We start from the raw sequence: 17,760 nt of genomic DNA on the forward strand, positions 1-17,760 counted from the left end.
AATATGTACAAACATGTTCTGAATCATCCAACTTCTTTATGTAACATATTCCACTTCCCTTTCTTCTGAGACTTCTGCATGTAGGCCTGCGCTGCGCTTACCCTGCTGATTTTTTTGTTACATATTTCTTGGTTTGTTTTTTCTTGTTGTCTGATTCACTGCCTTAACAGGGTAGGAGGAACTTACCGACTGACATGGGGGTGTTCAAGAACCAAGTGAGCACTGGCTTAGGAAAAGGATTGATTTATGCAAAATAAAACTGCCTTTCAGAACATTATCCCTGCTTGTACTTTTTGAGTTTATAGACCACGTAGCTTCATTCACAGCTGGGTCCCCCTGTGCAACATGGGTGTCTCATAGACAGAGTGGATTTGATTTGAATCACTGGTCAGGAAGACTTGATTTAATCATTGCTTTCTACAAAAAGTGCATTCTTGTTGTTTGGTATAACCTTCATTAAAATATTCCCAAACAGGGTCTCTTATGGCCTGGCAAGCTTGCTGCCATGATAAATTTTCCCTTCTACCATACCGTTCCCTCACTAGATCTCAGATCGATGTGGAGGCTATACTCAGAAACCTATCCCCCAAGATTTCTGGAATAATCGGCTCAAAATGTTTCTCTTTCTTTTTCTACTGCCCCTCCCTCCTTGCACTTATCTCCAGACTCCTCTTCCTTGCCCAGATCTACTCTACCCCCAACAATCCTCTTTTCATTTGATTTCCTTTAGAGAGTGGTAAGGGGAGCGGCAACACATAGGGGTGTACATACACCCCCAGAGAGTGCTGGTGCACTCCCTGACTGGCCACACTGGCAGCTTAGGTAACGGGTAGGCGGGAGCACCTGTGCCCCTCCTGCAAACACTAGCCCGGGAGTGGGAGGAAGCAGCCATAGTGATTGGCACCTTCATGACACCCGACACCCACCCCCTGCCTCACTAGTCGCCCATGGGTAAGGGCTTGGCTGTGTACACAAACTTACAGAGACACAGTAGGGCTGATGGATAGATAATCAGGTCTCTTATCTCTCATCTCTGTATACTGCTGTTAACAAGCATGTTACCTTTGGTGACACAGATCGACAGTTTGAGAACTGAAACTACGGATTACAGAGATGCTTTATAGGATCTTCTAGACTGAGCACTGAGTCCCGTTGGGGAGAGTGGTTTTCTTTAATTTTTACTAATCTATCAAGAAACCTCTGGGAACCCTGTAAGATTGGGCCCCTAATATAGTCCATGGCTTCTTGTGGTCTGTTTATAATATATTGTCTCAAATAGTATGTAATTAGAAGTTACAGTCCCTATTCTATGATGATATTTTTGAGCTCTAACATAAATTAAAACTATATGTAGGTTTTGGGGGTTTTTTTTTAAAGCATCTTAACAAAAAAAAGACGATTAAATAAAAAAAAAATCCAATTTAAATGTTCAAAAATCCATTTTTTATTTTTTAATTTGAAATTATTGATTTTTATCCATCCTGCTCATAGAATCTGGTATAGTCTGTCACTAAGAAAAGTGTATGCCTTTCTGGACAATTTTTTCGTTAAGGTCCCATGCTGTTCTGCCTTCTGTCTGACTTCAGTCTAAGACAGCTAACTCTCATTCTCTAAAGTATATGCAAATTACAACTTTCATTTGTCATAAGTTTATATGATTGGCTTCAGCAGAAAGATCAGTCTTTCTCTGCTCATCATGAATCATACCTTATTTGCTTTTAATTTGCTTCAGTCAAGTGAAGGGTAGTATAGTTAATGCTAGAAAAAACTCAGTCCCTGTGCTTTCATAAGTGTACCTTTCTCATAGGTCTTTATCTGAAACATGGATAAGCAGGTATCTTGCTACCTTTTGTATTTGCACTTATTTCATAGTTAAACTTAAGATCAAACTGGTGGTAATGGAAAGTAGAGCCTAATCCTGAACACCCAGAGGTTGTAACCATATATGTGCTTATAGTTTTTAAGGTTGCAGGTGTCATTTAGGGGGTTTGTTTTTGTTTCATACCTTGTGGGTGTTATTGTAAGCCACCAGGAACCTTCTTTTTATGAGGTAGTATACAAATCCAAAATAAACATGCAATAATAAATGCCTTTTCACTGTTCTATGCTTAAATGTATATGCCTGTCCAATAATCTTATGAAAGATTTATTTGCTCCCTTGCATAGCCTTTTTAAAACCACAATAGTTAATAAATCCCTGTTTCTAAGGTGTTTTTAACTATTTTTAAATATGTATACGTTTATTTTCTACATTTGTACATAAAAGAATAAATATATTTCTATTTAAATAAAAGGAGTAATCTTAGATCTTTGGAGGCAAAGACAGTTCTTACTCCCTCTGAGTTAGGGTCTGGCTTTGATATCTACAGGTGAAAAATGAATTATCAGTGACCTAATTTCATAATTTTCAGTGTTATCAGAAATTAATGTTCAAATGTTAACTTCCTCACTGCATTTAAGTCAAAATACGTGTGTGTGTGTGCGCGCGCGCGCGTGCACGCACATGTGCATAGAACGGGTATAGTCCAAATTACAGACCATACAGTTCTGTAAAATATAGCTACTGTGATACAATGGCCAAAATAAAATGTAGCCAAGTAATTGTGCAGTTTGCATCTCACTTATTTTAAATAGGATGACATGTATTAACTCTCTTCTTTCCCTGCCTTACCAGTAAACCACCGAATAACTAGCCAAACACATTTGTAGATGTAGACTGAATTTGTAGTATTGTTATAACTCTGAGAAAAATCCTGGAGGGGTTAAATCATACAGCCTTTGCTCACAAGTCAGTGAGGTCTATGCATGTGAGAGAATTTTTGTAAGGTGGAACCTATGGCTTTTAGGAGACCTTCTAACAAAAAGCTAGCAACATTGAGTATTCCAGGGGCTATTTTAATTGCCTTTTTCTGATTTAAGGGCCATACAAAGGTGTAGGTGCCAAGTGTCAAATTGGAGAGCACTTGCTTGGAGTTGTCTAGTCCTAGTGTTGCTCTTCATGGATACCTGCTTCCCCTCTTATTTTGGGTACCAGAATTAGATTTTTAAGCCACTGATAGTCCAATGCAATCTAATGAAATTCTGTTCATGTTGTAGGCAAGTGCACAGGAGGGTATCCTGCATGCTTCTGGAAATGGAATGCCTCCAGTAAAAAAGGACTACTGCATACTTTACAATCCTGTTTGGACATCTCTTGCAAATAGCCTCGATAATGTAGTAAGTAGTTAAATGACAGTACTGTCTTAAGAGCTCTGAAACTGAGAACAGTTTTGGCCTGAGTAGAACTGATCTCATAGTATTGTGTCAAACCAGTGCTACACAAAACCAGCTTTAAATCATACCTTTTAATTATTTTGTCAGAATAACAATGAAAAGGTGGTTAGTCTAATAATTCTAATAACCTTAATCTAGTGAATGCATTAATAAGTACTTTAAGAAAAAGCCCAGCCTCAATAATTCCATAAGTGATACCCCTGTTATGCTATTCAAACAACTGTACCTAAATGAGCATGGCTTTTAAAGAGAACTGTCAAAGTCTAGTTGAAATGACAGGAAATCTGAGAAGGGTACCCCTTTTCATGCTTAGATTTAAACACCCTTACATTTCAAAATTTTGAGATATTTTAGTTTTAGGTTTGTGTTTATAAAGCAGAAATTTACATGAACTAGAAACAGAAAGGAACGTGACCTGTAGTTTGAATGGATCTCAAATGGCAAAAGTGAGAAAACCCTCCATGTATAGCTACCCTGGATATTATTGGCATTTCTATACGGTTGGATACAGGTTTTTTCCATCATTCATAAACAAGACAGGCTCAGTGCAAAATTGAAGTGTAGCAGCCATGTTTCTGTCAGAGGATTTGCTGTGGCTTGTGACTATGTTGACTGCAGGAAAACTTGAGCAGCCAAAGAAAACAAAATGTTGTTCAATGGGACTTACTAAATGTTTTGAACTAAAAATAAATGTGTGAAATATTTTTATTCAAACAAATACAACTTTGTTATAAAGCAGGCATGCTGTTTTGGCGCAAGTGTGGCAGCCCAACCAGAGTTTTGATGTGTAGCTGAGTCATTCTGCTTTGTCTGGGGAAACTTAGTTATATTACAGAGGTGTTCTCAAAGGCAACAGATAGCCACTCCATGATGAGCTTTTTTCTGATGACCGGTTTAGGGTAGTGTCTGGTCTTGAGATATGTTGTAAAAAGGTTGGGATTGGTTCACAAATCTCAAATATACTTATAGTGTCTATTTTCTGTTTTTTTAAGATAGTCTTTTACAATCTTGTGGTATCACAAAGAAACCATGTGCATATGGCCTTGAGATAATTTGCTCTTCCCCATCTACTAATTCACTAGTCCATTTTAAGATAGTTTAATCAACAGCATACTGGGTTGTGTTAACAGGAGTGTCACTGACAAATCAAGGGGAGTGGGTTCGTTTTTTTGCTGTATTCAGTACTTGATGAGGCCTCACCTGGAATACTGTGCCCAGTTTGGGACCCCACACTTCAAAAAGAATGTGGACAAATTAGAAAAAGTGTGGCACAGAGCGACAAAAATGAGTAAGGGCCTGGGAACCAGGACTTGAGGAAAGGCTGAAAAAACTAGGGTTACTGAGTGTGGTGAAGAGAAGACTGAGTGGGAATTTGATAACAGTGTTCAAATACCTGAAGGGCAATTACAGAGAAAATGGAGATGGGCTTTTCTCCCTGGCCACAAGGGACAGGACTAGGAGCGATGGCCTTCAGCTGCAGCAGAGGAAATTTAGGTTGGTGATTTAGGAGGAACTTTCTGACTATAAGGGTGGCCAAACATTAGAACTGGCTACCAGAGAAATTGTAAAATTTCTATTCTTGGAAATTTTCAAGAGCAGGTTGGATAGATCCTTGGCTGGGATGGTTTAGTCAGGGATGATCCTGCCTTGAGTAGAGGGCTGGACTAGATGACCTTGTGAGGTCCCTTCCAGTTGTACTTTTCTATGCATTGTATTAGCTTTGTTTATGCTGTGTAAATTCATGGTTTTGTTTTAGTAAAATGTGATAAATAAAAGAGAAGAACAATTGCAAATTCATGTTTTGATTTGTAATTACTGCTTGCATACTCATTTTTTTGTAGACTTCCAATAGCTTGGAGAACTTGACTTCAACTGTGCTCTGCAGTTATTCTGATGTTCCTTCTGGCTTCATAAAAGACAAAGCAGTTGTAGTAATGAGGGGAAACTGCACATTTTTGGAGAAAGCAAGAATTGCTCAAAAACACGGTGCTAGAACACTGCTGATCGCAAGTAAAACTGCTCTAGTAAGTTCCCCAATTATGTGGGGTGCTCGGTGTTAAAGTGACCATCATATTTTATTGTATTTTGACTTATTTTGACACAATTCTATATGAAAAAGCTTGTTTTTGCTTATTTTGGTTTAGTTTTATAATCTTGATTGATTTTAATACATTTATTAAGTTTGAATATGTTGCATAAAATCTAAAAAAATAGACCAATATAGGAAAAACAGCAGGAAGAAAGCTGACATAAATAAGATGGCAGTTCTTCAAACAATGTCTTATTCTTATACCACATGAATAAACCCCATTAATTTTGTTCTTCAATGGCTTGATGTATGTCGTATATAAAATGCTTGTAGTTAGAAAACTGCAGAAGTAATGCAAGTTAGAAAACTGCAGAAGTAATGCAAAGTGTAGTTGTAATACCATATTTACTCAAATATGAGATGACTCTGAATGTAAGATGATCCCCCAATAATTAGATTCTATACATGGAAAGTTTATACATGTATTATAATTTTCTATGTATGGGATCTAATTATTGGAGGATCATCTTAAATTAATCTCCTCTCCTACTACTGCAGGTGCGGGGAGAGGTGATGATGGGGCAGGCTGTGGGGCTCAGGTGGTAGGGGCAACAGTGAGGCAGCCTGCTGCCCCAATTCCCCCCTTTCCGTGTTTCCCCCCATCTCCCCTCTCCGTGCCACTTCTGCCATCCACAGCTTCAAGTCCCTTCTCCCTTGCCTCACCTCCCTCTCCCTCTTCCCCCTTACCTTTGCTCTGTGCTAGCAGCTCCATCCCTGCTTCAGCCCAGGGCTCAGAGTATTGCAGTTCAGGGTACAGACAATTACTGTGGCCCAGGGCCTGGAGCAGTGGTGCAGAGCTGGCACTGCTGTTCCTGCCTGACCCCACAGCTGGTGGGGCAAGCAGTAGCTGTGGTTTGGCTCCAGCCCCAACCTTCAGTTGGAGCCAGTGCTGCAGCAGCTGCCTGTCCCCCTTCCACTGCCTCATGCTCAGTTGTAAGGTGAGGTTCTTTCTCCCCTTTGTTTAAAAAGGGTGGTGGGGAGGAGGACCTTGTCTTCTAATAGAGTAAATATGGTAGATCATCACTGATGAAAATAACTTTAACTCAGAATTATAAAGGGTGGTTATTTGGAACCAAGTCCTATTGATTACTTATTTATAACATCATAAATGCAAGACAACTGTAGATTTGGAAATATTCTGATAGTGTCAGCTTCTGATTGTCTTGTCTATTAGCGGTCACCCTTTTGGTTCTGTGGGCGAGTTGAGTGGCTTGGAGCCAGTCCACAGTCTGGATGGGGCCCTGTGCAGCAGGATCAAGCCCTGGAACCTGACACCACCCCCTCCTTTCCCTACTTGCTGGGATTGGGACCTGGTGCTGCCTCCTGCACACTGGAATAGGGGCTTCCTATGGGTTTGTAAATTTGGTAGCAGGGGAGCAGTCTCTGGGCTAGATCTGTTGAGCCCCCTAGTGTAGTTTAGTTTTTCTCAAACTGTTAGATGGTTATAGTATCTGTTGATTTTTATTTATGAATATACATCCTGGCATTCAAAGAATAGTCTACATAAAGAGTAGTATTTTGCAGATATGCTATGAGCTTCTCTTATACCTGCTTTCTCTTTTAGTCTCCTCCTTCAGGTAACAAGACAGACTTTAAAGACGTTACCATTCCACTTGCTCTTGTCAGATATATTGACATAATGGATATGCAGGTAAATAACTTATTAGGCTACTGTAACCATTTAGTTAGTTATTTATATACTTCCCAGGCACTGACTGTCCAGTTAGACATGCATGTTTATAATTACTGGTTCCAGTGTTCAGATAGTAATGGTTAGACAATATCTTGAATTTCTCAAAGGTGAAGTGGGGACTTGAGGTGTGAAACAGGAGTTTTCGTCGACCTCTTTCAGGTTAGTCCATGAGGGACTCTTTAGTCAATATGTAAGTAGTACAGAAAAGATGGGAGAAAAATCTTTAAAATACAAAATATAAGTCAGGTTCTGGGGGCAGTGTATTCTTTTAGATTCTCATCCTAGCCTGCAGTTGCCTGTGAGGCATTGCTTCTGTGGCCATAACAATCTGTCAAGATAACATTTTTTGCAGTGTGCTGGGTTATTTGACAAAAGCATGAGGGGCTATGCGGTGGTTGTATATGTAGTGGGTGCAAGGGGTTGTACCTGATTTTTCCTATGCTTTCAATAAATAGCAAAAACAATAACTTAGTTACAAGTGCTCCTATTCCATCTAGTCCCTGTCTTGTCAACACTTGGTCCACTCTGCTTATGGGCATGATTTTCTGCAGAGTAACCTGCATCATAAGCTTGTAAGCACAAATCAGGAATGATATTAATTATAGCTTAGTGAGAGGGAAGGATCCTCTCCTGGTCATGGTATAGTTTAATGTAACTTTCTGCCATATGTTAGCCATCTTCTGTTGGAAGATACTGAACATGAAGGAGCAACCAGTGGCAGTTAGTTTCTACCCAGATGTACTAACATTTCTGGGAAAATCTTAGAAAAGTTTTCCCAGTAGCTCAGTATTCGCTCTAGTTGTACAGTGGAGGCAATTTGGTTCCAGTTAGGAGTGAGGAAGTCATCTTCCAGACTGTTAGTGCCATTCCTTCTTTACTGATCTATTAAAAGACTTATTCCTGTTGTCTTTTGCCATGCTAGTCAGATATGTAATGATGCCATTTGTGGATACTTTACTCTGGTGAATGTCAGGTGTTTTCTAAGTGCTCTATTACCACCAGGTAGTAGTCTCCTGGTGGACCTTATCATGATCATAATGCATGCAAGAAGCATGCAAGAAAATGATGGATTTTGAGGTTATCAAGGATAGTGCTTATAGTACTTAGCAGATAGTACTTGCTTCCCTATTACCTACTATGATCTGTCAGATAAAACAGACAAGTGAAAAAACATGCTAGACTGTTCAAATTCAACAATTGATACTTTAAATAGTATCCAGTAACTCTCTTCTGACACAGGATTCTGGATAAAGACAAAACAATGGAATTTAAAAGGTAGTTCTAATAGCTACATTTGTTTTATGTATTTGTTAACAAATTGTTGTTCGTATCTCAGTAACTTAACAGAACTCATGTGTGGCTTTGTTTTAACTGCATTAAATGTTACTTATGAAACTTTGCATTGCTATTCGTGTTGTGCTTTGCTGAAATCAATGTGATTTATTGAATAAAAAATAATAGGTGTATTGTTGGTGTATTACTTTCACCATTAAATTCTCTCTTTGCTAGATATGCTGACAGTGTCTTCCTACAGCCAAATGTACTTGTCATGTTCTTGTCCCACGTGTAGGCTGTTAAAAAATCTGTTAGTTTTTCCTCTGTATTATCTCTGATGCATTTTTCTATCCCCCCTGCAGAACTCCTTTTCTGTGCCTTAGGTTATAGTTTATCTGACTGTTGGTGCTTTTTTGTGTGTTCATTTACTTTCCAGTTGCTTTCCAACTACTATCCTTTCCTCTTTAGATTTCTTAATGGTCTTTCCCTTCCCTTCTACATGAAGGTCTTGTACTGTGGTCTTGAATGTGAAAACAACTCTCTCTGCTGACATCTGTGTTTCTCTTGTGTTTTCTTCCTACCCCATTTCTCACTTTTGTCTTTGAATGCTCTTCTATGCTGTTTTTACACTTACATATCTCCCTCTTTTTTTTAAATCCCCTCTCAAATCATGCAACTTGCTGATTTGAATAACCACTGCTAAACTACTGTTGGACTCCAAACTTGCACACCTTGTCTGAAATAGCTTCCCTGTTAGTTCCAGGCATACCTTGGATCAGGAAACTAAGGCAGCAGATCTTTAGCTGATATAAATTGTTGTATTTCCATTGAAGTCACTGGAATTAAGAGTTTTCACCAGCTGAAGATTTTTCCCAAAATGTGTCTTTGTATAGTTCAGTTCTTTGAGGGTTAACAGGAGTGTGGACTGAGTGCACAACTCAACGAGTTGGTGTCATAGACAAATGTACAATACTTCTGTGGACAGGCTAGGGTTCCACTATGTCAACTCCTGTTAAGTATATAGTAACCCTAGCTAGTAGGCAGGCAACATACATGTTCAGTACACTCTGAACTAATTTATAGATCAATGGTGTAACATTTGGTAAAAATTGGGTAAGCGGTATGAATCCCTACGTGTTTGTCAATGCTGTTCTTATGTGTAACTGGTTATTATATTTCAGACTCTTGGAAATAGGATTAATGTGACACTCTATTCACCACCTTTGCCAGACTTTGATTACAGTATGTTTGTCATATTTCTAATTGCTGTTCTCACTGTGGCGCTTGGAGGCTATTGGAGTGGAGTATCAGAACTGTAAGTTTAATTAAACGTTATGATTTATTAAGCATTGTAAATTATGGATCTAACATGTTTGTGGTTATAGCTACAAGAGGAAGGATGACCCGCTGATTAGGGCACCGCTGTAGAACTTCAGAGACCTAGATTCAATTGTACACTCTACTGCATGCTTCCTGTGTGACTTTGGCTCTAAGTTTAAGTGGCTTGAGTAAGTCGCTAAGATATTTGGGTACCTGATTCCCAATTAAATATATTAAGAGTTAGGCACAAGTACCTTTTGGATTTCGTTCTTAGTTTCTGCCTTAATTCCCAGTCTGTAAAATGTGGATTGTGACATTATTTATCACACAGTGGTATTAAGTAGGTAAATACTGAATATTACATTGATGCTCTCATGCATGGCAGTGGATACCATAAAAACTCTGAAGATTAAATCACTTCAGGACATATAAATATCTACTTTCAGATATCAGTTATAGGTTTTCATCTCCCACCTACCTTTTGAGACTCTAATTCATGTGATGCATCATGCTAGTGTCCTCAACAAGCTGCTAAAAGCATTTCTAGCTTTAAAAAAGCTGATGAATCCAGTAATAAAAAATCTGGTTAGAATCTGGAAGGGATAAATCCCAAATCAAAAAAAAAATTCTAAACATACGCCTCAAAAGTGAAACCCAATAAAAAGATACCATGTAAAAAGTCCCTTGATAAGGTAATCCAGGACTTCTGGAAGGAAGCTCAGTTGTCTTGTAATGAATTCTGTTGCACAGTGGCTAGACTGCCCCCAGTGCTTTCACTAGCTTGCTTAAATATAGCTTGAGTTCCTTTACACTGTGCCAGTTCAACCAGTGTGCTTCGACAGCCTTTGAAAGGTGCCCCTGGGAGAGAGGAGATGAGGTTGAGGAGATGAGCATGCTCTTTCCACTTAACTGCTGCTTCTCCTTGGCAACTCTTCAGGCATGTAAGTGTTTTAATAAATTAGCTTTCCAAATGGGATGTAGTTCAATTCACAGAAGTTATGGAGGTGTGCTTTGTGTCTAAAACAGTTGAGAACCACTTCACTATGCTGTAGATTTGCTGAAACACAAGGATTGGTAGGAGCAGGGGGAGAAATTACCATAAAAAATTGTCCTCTGACTTCCCCTTTGCTTGGATCAACCTGAAAAAAGACATGCCCTTCTACTTTTCATTAATGTTTTGGGGCAATGATGGAAACTCAGAGAGATGTTGGTGCCTGTGTCTTCCTTTTGATAAAAAAATTTTAAAAATTGCCTAGCTAATGAAGAAGTGTAACACACTGTGGACAAGGAATCTGTAGGAAGTGGTGCCTATGTGGAAATGACAGACTGAGCCTTGAGTTCCTGTTGACTTCTGGAGAAAGAGAGATGGCCAGTGCCAGCATTTTTTTTTTTTTTTTTTTTAATTTATTTTCACTCCCAAAATCTTAGGCTTATGGTCTACACGGCATCATATGGTTTGTCTTCCTTCATGCCATACTTACCTATATCAATAGTACCAGGAGTTTCCCTCTATCTGGTGCCTTTTTAATTTTTAGCACTGATCAAGGATACCTAGAGAGTGGTGCAGCTCTTGAAAAAGGATGCCTGAGGGTTTGAGCATATTGCCAAATAGTCTGAGACTAGAATCTTTTAATGTCTTAATATTTCTTTCTATGTTTTCTCACAGCCCATATTACTAAAGTTCAGTGGGTTACTAAAAGTAGTGCAAAACAATATGAACATAATAATGGACTTTCCTTCTCCTGTAGCCTGACCTGCTAATGCCTTTGTTTGTTTGAGAGTGGTTGGGGAACAAGAAGTGAAACTTTTATGTGCAGTAGAGTGAAGCCATCTTTTGTCAGTTCTAAGGAAGTAATATACTTTGTGTGAGGCTCCTGACTGCACTCTAAGGCCCCCTCTACATGTGACATTTATGTGGCAATTAATGTGTTAATTGTAATGTAAATTGCAAAGATGCTACACATGCACACGAGCACTCAATTTAAGATGCCATAAAATGTAGAGGTGCACCGATACATCGGTCCATATCATATTGGCACTGATAAAAGGAAAATTGACATTATTGGCAATTGGCGTTTTTGGCTGTTGCAGCCAGTACTATTACCAGTAGATGCAGCCTGTATGCGCGCAGCTGGAGTATGCATGTGTCCAGCCCAACAGCTTGCAGAGTAGCATCCAGCTGGTACATCTCTTGGGAAGGAAGGGGCTTGGCAGGGGCAGATTGAGACCCCTGTGGTGGGGGAGGGAGTGGGGCTGGGGCTGGGCAGAAGGGGTGTAGAACGGAGCCACGAGAGGCTCATCTGCAGGGTATGTGGAGTGGGGGATGGATCCGGCCACTTCATGTACCTCAGGGGAACCATCCAGGCTTGTGGATCTGTGCGCAGGACATGGGTGAGCTGTCAGTGGGGTTGGGGTGGCGCTGGGCTCTTCTTGGTGGGGGGGCTGGGCTGGGGCTGCACTTGGGGTGGGCAGCAACAGCGCTGGGAGGGGATGCTATAGGGGGCTATGGTGAATTTTGGGGTAGCTGTAGCCCACTCCATAGCCCCCCCAGCCCAGTGTTGCCACTGCCTGCCCCATGGCTCCTCCAGGGGTGCACATGGAAGTGTGATCTGCCCCACCTCCCCAGGCCCCCTGGACAAGCCGTGCGGCTCTGTTCCTATGCATCTGTTTCATAGGAGGAGTTGCCATTTTTGGGAACATGCCAGGGCCAGGTGTCAAAAATATCACAGGATGTGATGGCACGTTACTTGTTTGGAAACTCAGTATCTTTGAGAAATGTATTAATTTTTGCCCATCTTGAAAATGTTGTACCTTTCCTTAGGTTTGTAAACCACTAATCTAAATCGGATATTTATAGTAGCTAGGATTTGCAAACTTTCTTGTTTGCATTGATTTAAGAAAGGTGTTGCCTTTTCAGAATGTCAGCATTGTAGCTGTGCGGACCTTGGGATATCATAGGAGGTAGAATAGTTGGCAAGCAAGCTTTACAAATATTCAGAGTGGTAAGAAGCATAGTTGACCTCAATGTTTAAAGACCTTTTGTTTATTTTATAAAACAGGTTTAACATTTTCAGTGCACTTATTTCTTATGGTAAGGCATAAATACAGAGCATGTATGTATTATAACCTTGAAGACATGTTACCTTTAATACGAATCTACTTTATTTCTCTGTTTCCCTTCCCCTTTAATTATGGACCATAGATGCAGAAGAATTCACAATTAACTGACAGAATTTGGCTGACATTAATGTTTTTTCAGACATGTAATGAAATGATACATGTCTAGCTGACGTTCTAAAGCATTTACCATTCTTGGTGTAAAATATAAATGTCTGTCAATAATAATTGTTTTCCTGCTGGCATAAGCAGGTTTCTAAAAGGGAAATAATGAGTATTTCTGTTCGAAGACTATTCTCTTAGACATGATTTTGACTTAGAATCTCATTTTAAACCTTTGACTCTTCCTTTTCCTCTAATACATAAAAGTATTTCCTTATGATCCAAGGTAAAGCAGAAGCCTCTTCCCATAGGACAATAGTCCTCTGAGAGAATTTTAGAAAGTATAGTGGAGAAATAGCTAGCAAATTCCACAGTCCTGCTTGACCTGCGTTTGGAGATGTCTTGATTATTTTTCAGACTAACACTAGCATTTCAGCAAAGTAGTTAAGAAAATGTCTAGCTTTTAAGTCAGAGTGACCACTCAGTGCTTAAAGTTTGTCATGTGCTTAATTACCTTGATGAACTGGAATTCTGGGGCATTTTTACACATGGTCTGGTACTGAGTAGGGTTATTTAATTAGAGTGGCTCCAAGAGTAGTTGTATTCAAAGCACCTTCAGCATCTCCTGTATCAACATCGCTGCACTCCAAAACAGCAGTGGGGATGCTTTAATTAAAGCTCATTGAATGAGCTTTAGTTAAAGCACCCCCACCACCATTTTGAAGCTCAGGGATGCTGATACACGAGATGCGGTGGCTGGCTGGCATGTACTAACTAGCATGCTCCAGTAGACTCGATTTAATAGTGCATTGGAGCAGCCTCCCCATGTGTGTACAGGTACCCTTTGTGTCTAATGCACCTTAATACAGTGTAAAAATGGAGGTAGTGGTAAAAATCTAATTTTGTAAAAGTCTACAGTCACTGTCTATAACTGAAATAAATGTCTGTTTTGACAGGGAGGATTTGAAAGCTGTGGCAAGCCCAGGGGACAGAGAAACAAGAAGAAAGAAGGAAGAAAATGTCACTTTTACCCCACTTACAGTTATACTGTTTGTGGTCATCTGTTGTGTCATGCTAGTCTTACTTTATTTCTTCTACAAATGGCTAGGTAAGAAGTGATAAGAAACTGTTGCAATTGATTTATTTTCCTCTTTCATGCCATTGACAGGCTTGTTTTTTTTTAAACAGGAAGATAGCTTGATTTTAGTTTTTCAGCCAAAGGTGAACTCATTTTCTTATTTAAATCACCCTCCCTCATTTATTGGGAGGAATAAAAATGTTTAGGGGATTTACTTCAAAGTAGGGGAAATGAGGCCTGTTTTGGAATTCCCCTTCACATTTTTTTTTCTCTGTAAGGTTGCCAAGGCAGTGGTTAATTAAATAAGATATATGACTTCATAGTAAAAATGAACAGTCAAGCATATGATGCCCCTCTTCATTCTGTGGTTGAATCTTAGCTCAAACTCTAAGCCAGGGGTTGGCAACCTTTTGGGAGCAGTGGGATGCTGCTTGTGACTTCGCCACTAGTATTCTCCTCCCACATCCCCACCAGCATAGAGGGACAAATTCATAAGTGAAGATAAGAAGCACCTGCTACAAGGGGGCAAGAGAGAGCAATGGGGGGCTGCTACAGGGTATTGTGCAGGGCAGAGATGGCCAGGTTACATCCCAACAGTTCCCCATGTCCGTGGGCCTCATGCCACAAACACCTGCTCTAAGCAGCTGTACAGTTTGTCCAATAAAATATCACCAAAAAATCTTCTTGCTTTGTATATTTTTCTGGACCATCATGGCTATGACACTCCAACCATGCTCTAAGCATTAGTTTCTAAATTGACTTTGGGCTACTTAAGTTATTTTGTCTTACCACAAGTAGACACAATGGACAGAGTAAACACTAATGACATAATTATCTTGATGATAATATAAGGTCAGTGAAAGATATAAGAAAAATAACAACCCTACAACCAGCAAACACTTCTATAAAATGCCATGATGTTAAAAAGGTTTGATGTTGATTGTCTTATTTTTATTCCAGAAATTGTTGGTGAAGCCAGTAATTCTCTTTTGTAGCTTGTTTTCCCCTTCTCTCACCTCTTCTGCCTAGCATAAAAAGCTTTTGGCAGCTTCTTCTGCTTATAGGTAGCAATACTTATATCAAAGGTTACCAGAAATGTCCCATCAAAAACTCTTTTTCATTGGTTTATTTCGTTGCCACACTTAACTATTTGGTTGAAGTTTCCTATGTGGAGTGTCTACCTCTAGCTGAATTTTTGTGGAAAACTAAAGACTTTGAAAAACTGGAGTAAAAAAAATATATTACCTATATGCAATCTTTTATTTTGTTTATGCGAGAGGCAAGGATTTCTTTTTTTTCTTTTTTCTTTTTTTTGCAGGGGGAGGGGAAGAGAGTGGTATCGTTATTGGGCCAGCTGCCTAATTGAAATACATTCAAACAGGCTGTTACATGCAGTCCCTTCTTCAGGCCACTTGTTGGCTGTTTAGCTATTTGGTAAAGGAGCTCTGATTTTCTGTTCCAAAGCACATAGCACTGAAACTTGACCAGGCCATAGTCACTATGTATGAACTTTTTGCCATCCATGTGAAACAATGGTTCTCAACCTTTCAGCCCAGTAGACTGGATGAGTGGTGCTGGGTTGGTCTGTGAGCCCAATCTGGTACACACCACACTGAGCCCCAGTCTCAGGTGCCATGTGTGCAGTGATTGGGCCCTGGACACAATAGTGGCCAGACCCAATGCATATGGGCCCATAACATCTGGCGCATGGGGCTTGGAAATTTGGAGGCTTGATATTGGAAAATCATCCCTCCCACACCCCACTAACTTTCCTGTGTAGATAATCCCTTTCTCTTTTGACCTCTGTATTGTTTTGTAAATTCCTTCCAGGTATCTGTATTTAAAGCTTTCAAGATTACTATCTATTTGTAGAGGTACATCGATATATCAGTCCATACTGAATCAGCACCGATAAAAAGAAAATTGACATTATCGGCAATCAGCTTTTTTTGGCTGGTGTAGCTGATAATGTTACCGATAAATGCCGTGTAATGCAGCATGGCAGCTTGAAGAGCCGTGTCCTCTTGGTAAGCCTGTGGGAGGGAAGGGGCGTGGGGGACAGATCAAGGCTCCCATGTTGAGGGAAGGATTGGGGCTGGGGCAGGGACAGGCACTACCCAGGTGGGGCGGGGTATGTGACGGAGCTATGGGCAGTGGGGAGGGGAGGCAGCTCCCACTGCTGTACATACCCCTGGGGGAAGCATGAGGGGCATGTGCGCCCCTGAATTTGTGCACAGGGTGAGGGCAGACTGCCTACTGTTAGCTCTGTGCCAGGGGCTGTGCTGGCCTCTTCCCAGTGGGGTGGCTGGGCTCGGGGTGGGGTGGTGGTGGCAGTGCTGGGAGATGGGCTATGGGGTGGGCTACAGACCCCCCCCCCAAATTCACTGTAGCTTCCCCATAGCCACTTCTCCCAGTGCAACTGCTGCCTGCCCCAGGTGCAGCCCTGGCCGAGCCCCTGCCTCTGGGAGGAGGCTGGCATGGCCCCTGGCCTCAAGCCTGCAGTGGGCAGCCTGCCCTTGCCCTGCACACAAATCCGGGGGGCACATGCTCTCCATGCCTCCCCCGGGGGTGCACATGGTGGCAGGAGCCGCTAGTGGCTCTGTTTAGTGCCCTTCCCTGCTCCGACTGGGCAGTGCCAGCACCTGCCCCTTCCCCTGCCCCACCCCCTCCCTCACCGTGGGGACCTTGATTTGACCTCTACATGCCCCTTACCTACCACAGACTTATTGGGCAGACGCTGCTTTCTGCACTGCCGGGCTGCATATCGCCTATCAGATCAGTATCAGCAGATATGGCTGGTTAATAATCGGCCATCTGTATCAGCCAAAAAAATCTTTATTGATGCACCCCTATCTATTTGACAGTCTTAAGTGGCAGGAGTCCATTCTGTAAATAAGTTGAGGTTATGGCATAAATGGCTAAAAGCAGGATAATTCAGATCTAAAAAGCTGATATTCTCTTACCTATTTGTTTTCTGCACACCCTTGAGCTAACTGCGGTATGTACAGAGGGTGCATTTAACTTAGCTTTACATTTTCTTGCTTTTGTTGGTTTCTATTACAACCTTAGTGCTTATCTACAAACACTTAAGCAACTTGACTCAGATGAATTCAGAGTAAATCTTTGCATGTTCAGGTCATTAGAGAAAGATCAAAGTAGTGGGAAGAGGGTTTAGCACTTGAACTTTCCCTTTCTTGATATTGCAAAAGAGGAAGATACTTTGAGGTATACATAGACTTTTTTTTTTCTTTTTCTTAAAATAGTTAAATTTGTGTCTACAGTATACATGGAGCTCTCTATGAAATTATGTAAATATGTGTAAATTGTGTTTTCTGAGTACTTTAAGTATACCAAATTCTGTAAGAGCTCAGGTGCTGCTTTGCTGTAGTAGATAAATAATTGGGGATGGTTCTGCTTTGAGCAGAAGGTTGGACTAGGTCAGTGTTTCTCAACCTTTCAAGTAACAAGTACCCCCTCACTTCTGAAAATTTGAATAAGTATCCCAACACTCAATTTTCCAGGGGATTTTATAGTTACAGACTAATGTGTGCCATATGTTGGAAGAAGGGCTGTGTATATAAGGCTGTGATATGAAAGATGTCTGATCTGGTGCAGGTAGGGTTGCCACCTTTTACACCAAGGGTACACAACTCAAGTATGTACCTGAGATAGAGGTGATGTTGGCCAAAGCTAGGAGGGCCGAACCCAGTGCTATGCAAAGTGCAGCACAACAAATTACATTGGGGAATTTAATTTTTTTTTTTAATTGCACCAATATTTTTGCCGTAGTTTTGAGAGGAGGAAGGGGTGAGA

At 40.7% G+C, this 17,760-nt stretch overlaps 1 protein-coding gene across 3 annotated transcripts in view; it reads left to right on the top strand.

Moving 5' to 3' along the window:
• Positions 1–17,760, top strand: part of SPPL2A (signal peptide peptidase like 2A) — a 43,523-nt gene that overhangs the window by 2,886 nt on the left and 22,877 nt on the right. For all 3 annotated transcript variants that reach the window (XM_019533668.1, XM_019533667.1, XM_019533669.1), the window contains exons 2-6: positions 3,097–3,216; positions 5,115–5,297; positions 6,927–7,013; positions 9,512–9,645; positions 13,826–13,977. In XM_019533668.1, the coding sequence (XP_019389213.1) occupies positions 3,097–3,216; positions 5,115–5,297; positions 6,927–7,013; positions 9,512–9,645; positions 13,826–13,977 (676 nt within the window). The remainder of the gene's footprint in view (positions 1–3,096; positions 3,217–5,114; positions 5,298–6,926; positions 7,014–9,511; positions 9,646–13,825; positions 13,978–17,760) is intronic.

This window comes from Crocodylus porosus, unplaced genomic scaffold (assembly GCF_001723895.1).
Source record: "Crocodylus porosus isolate Cpor-Errol unplaced genomic scaffold, CroPor_comp1, whole genome shotgun sequence".
NCBI lineage: Eukaryota > Metazoa > Chordata > Crocodylia > Crocodylidae > Crocodylus > Crocodylus porosus.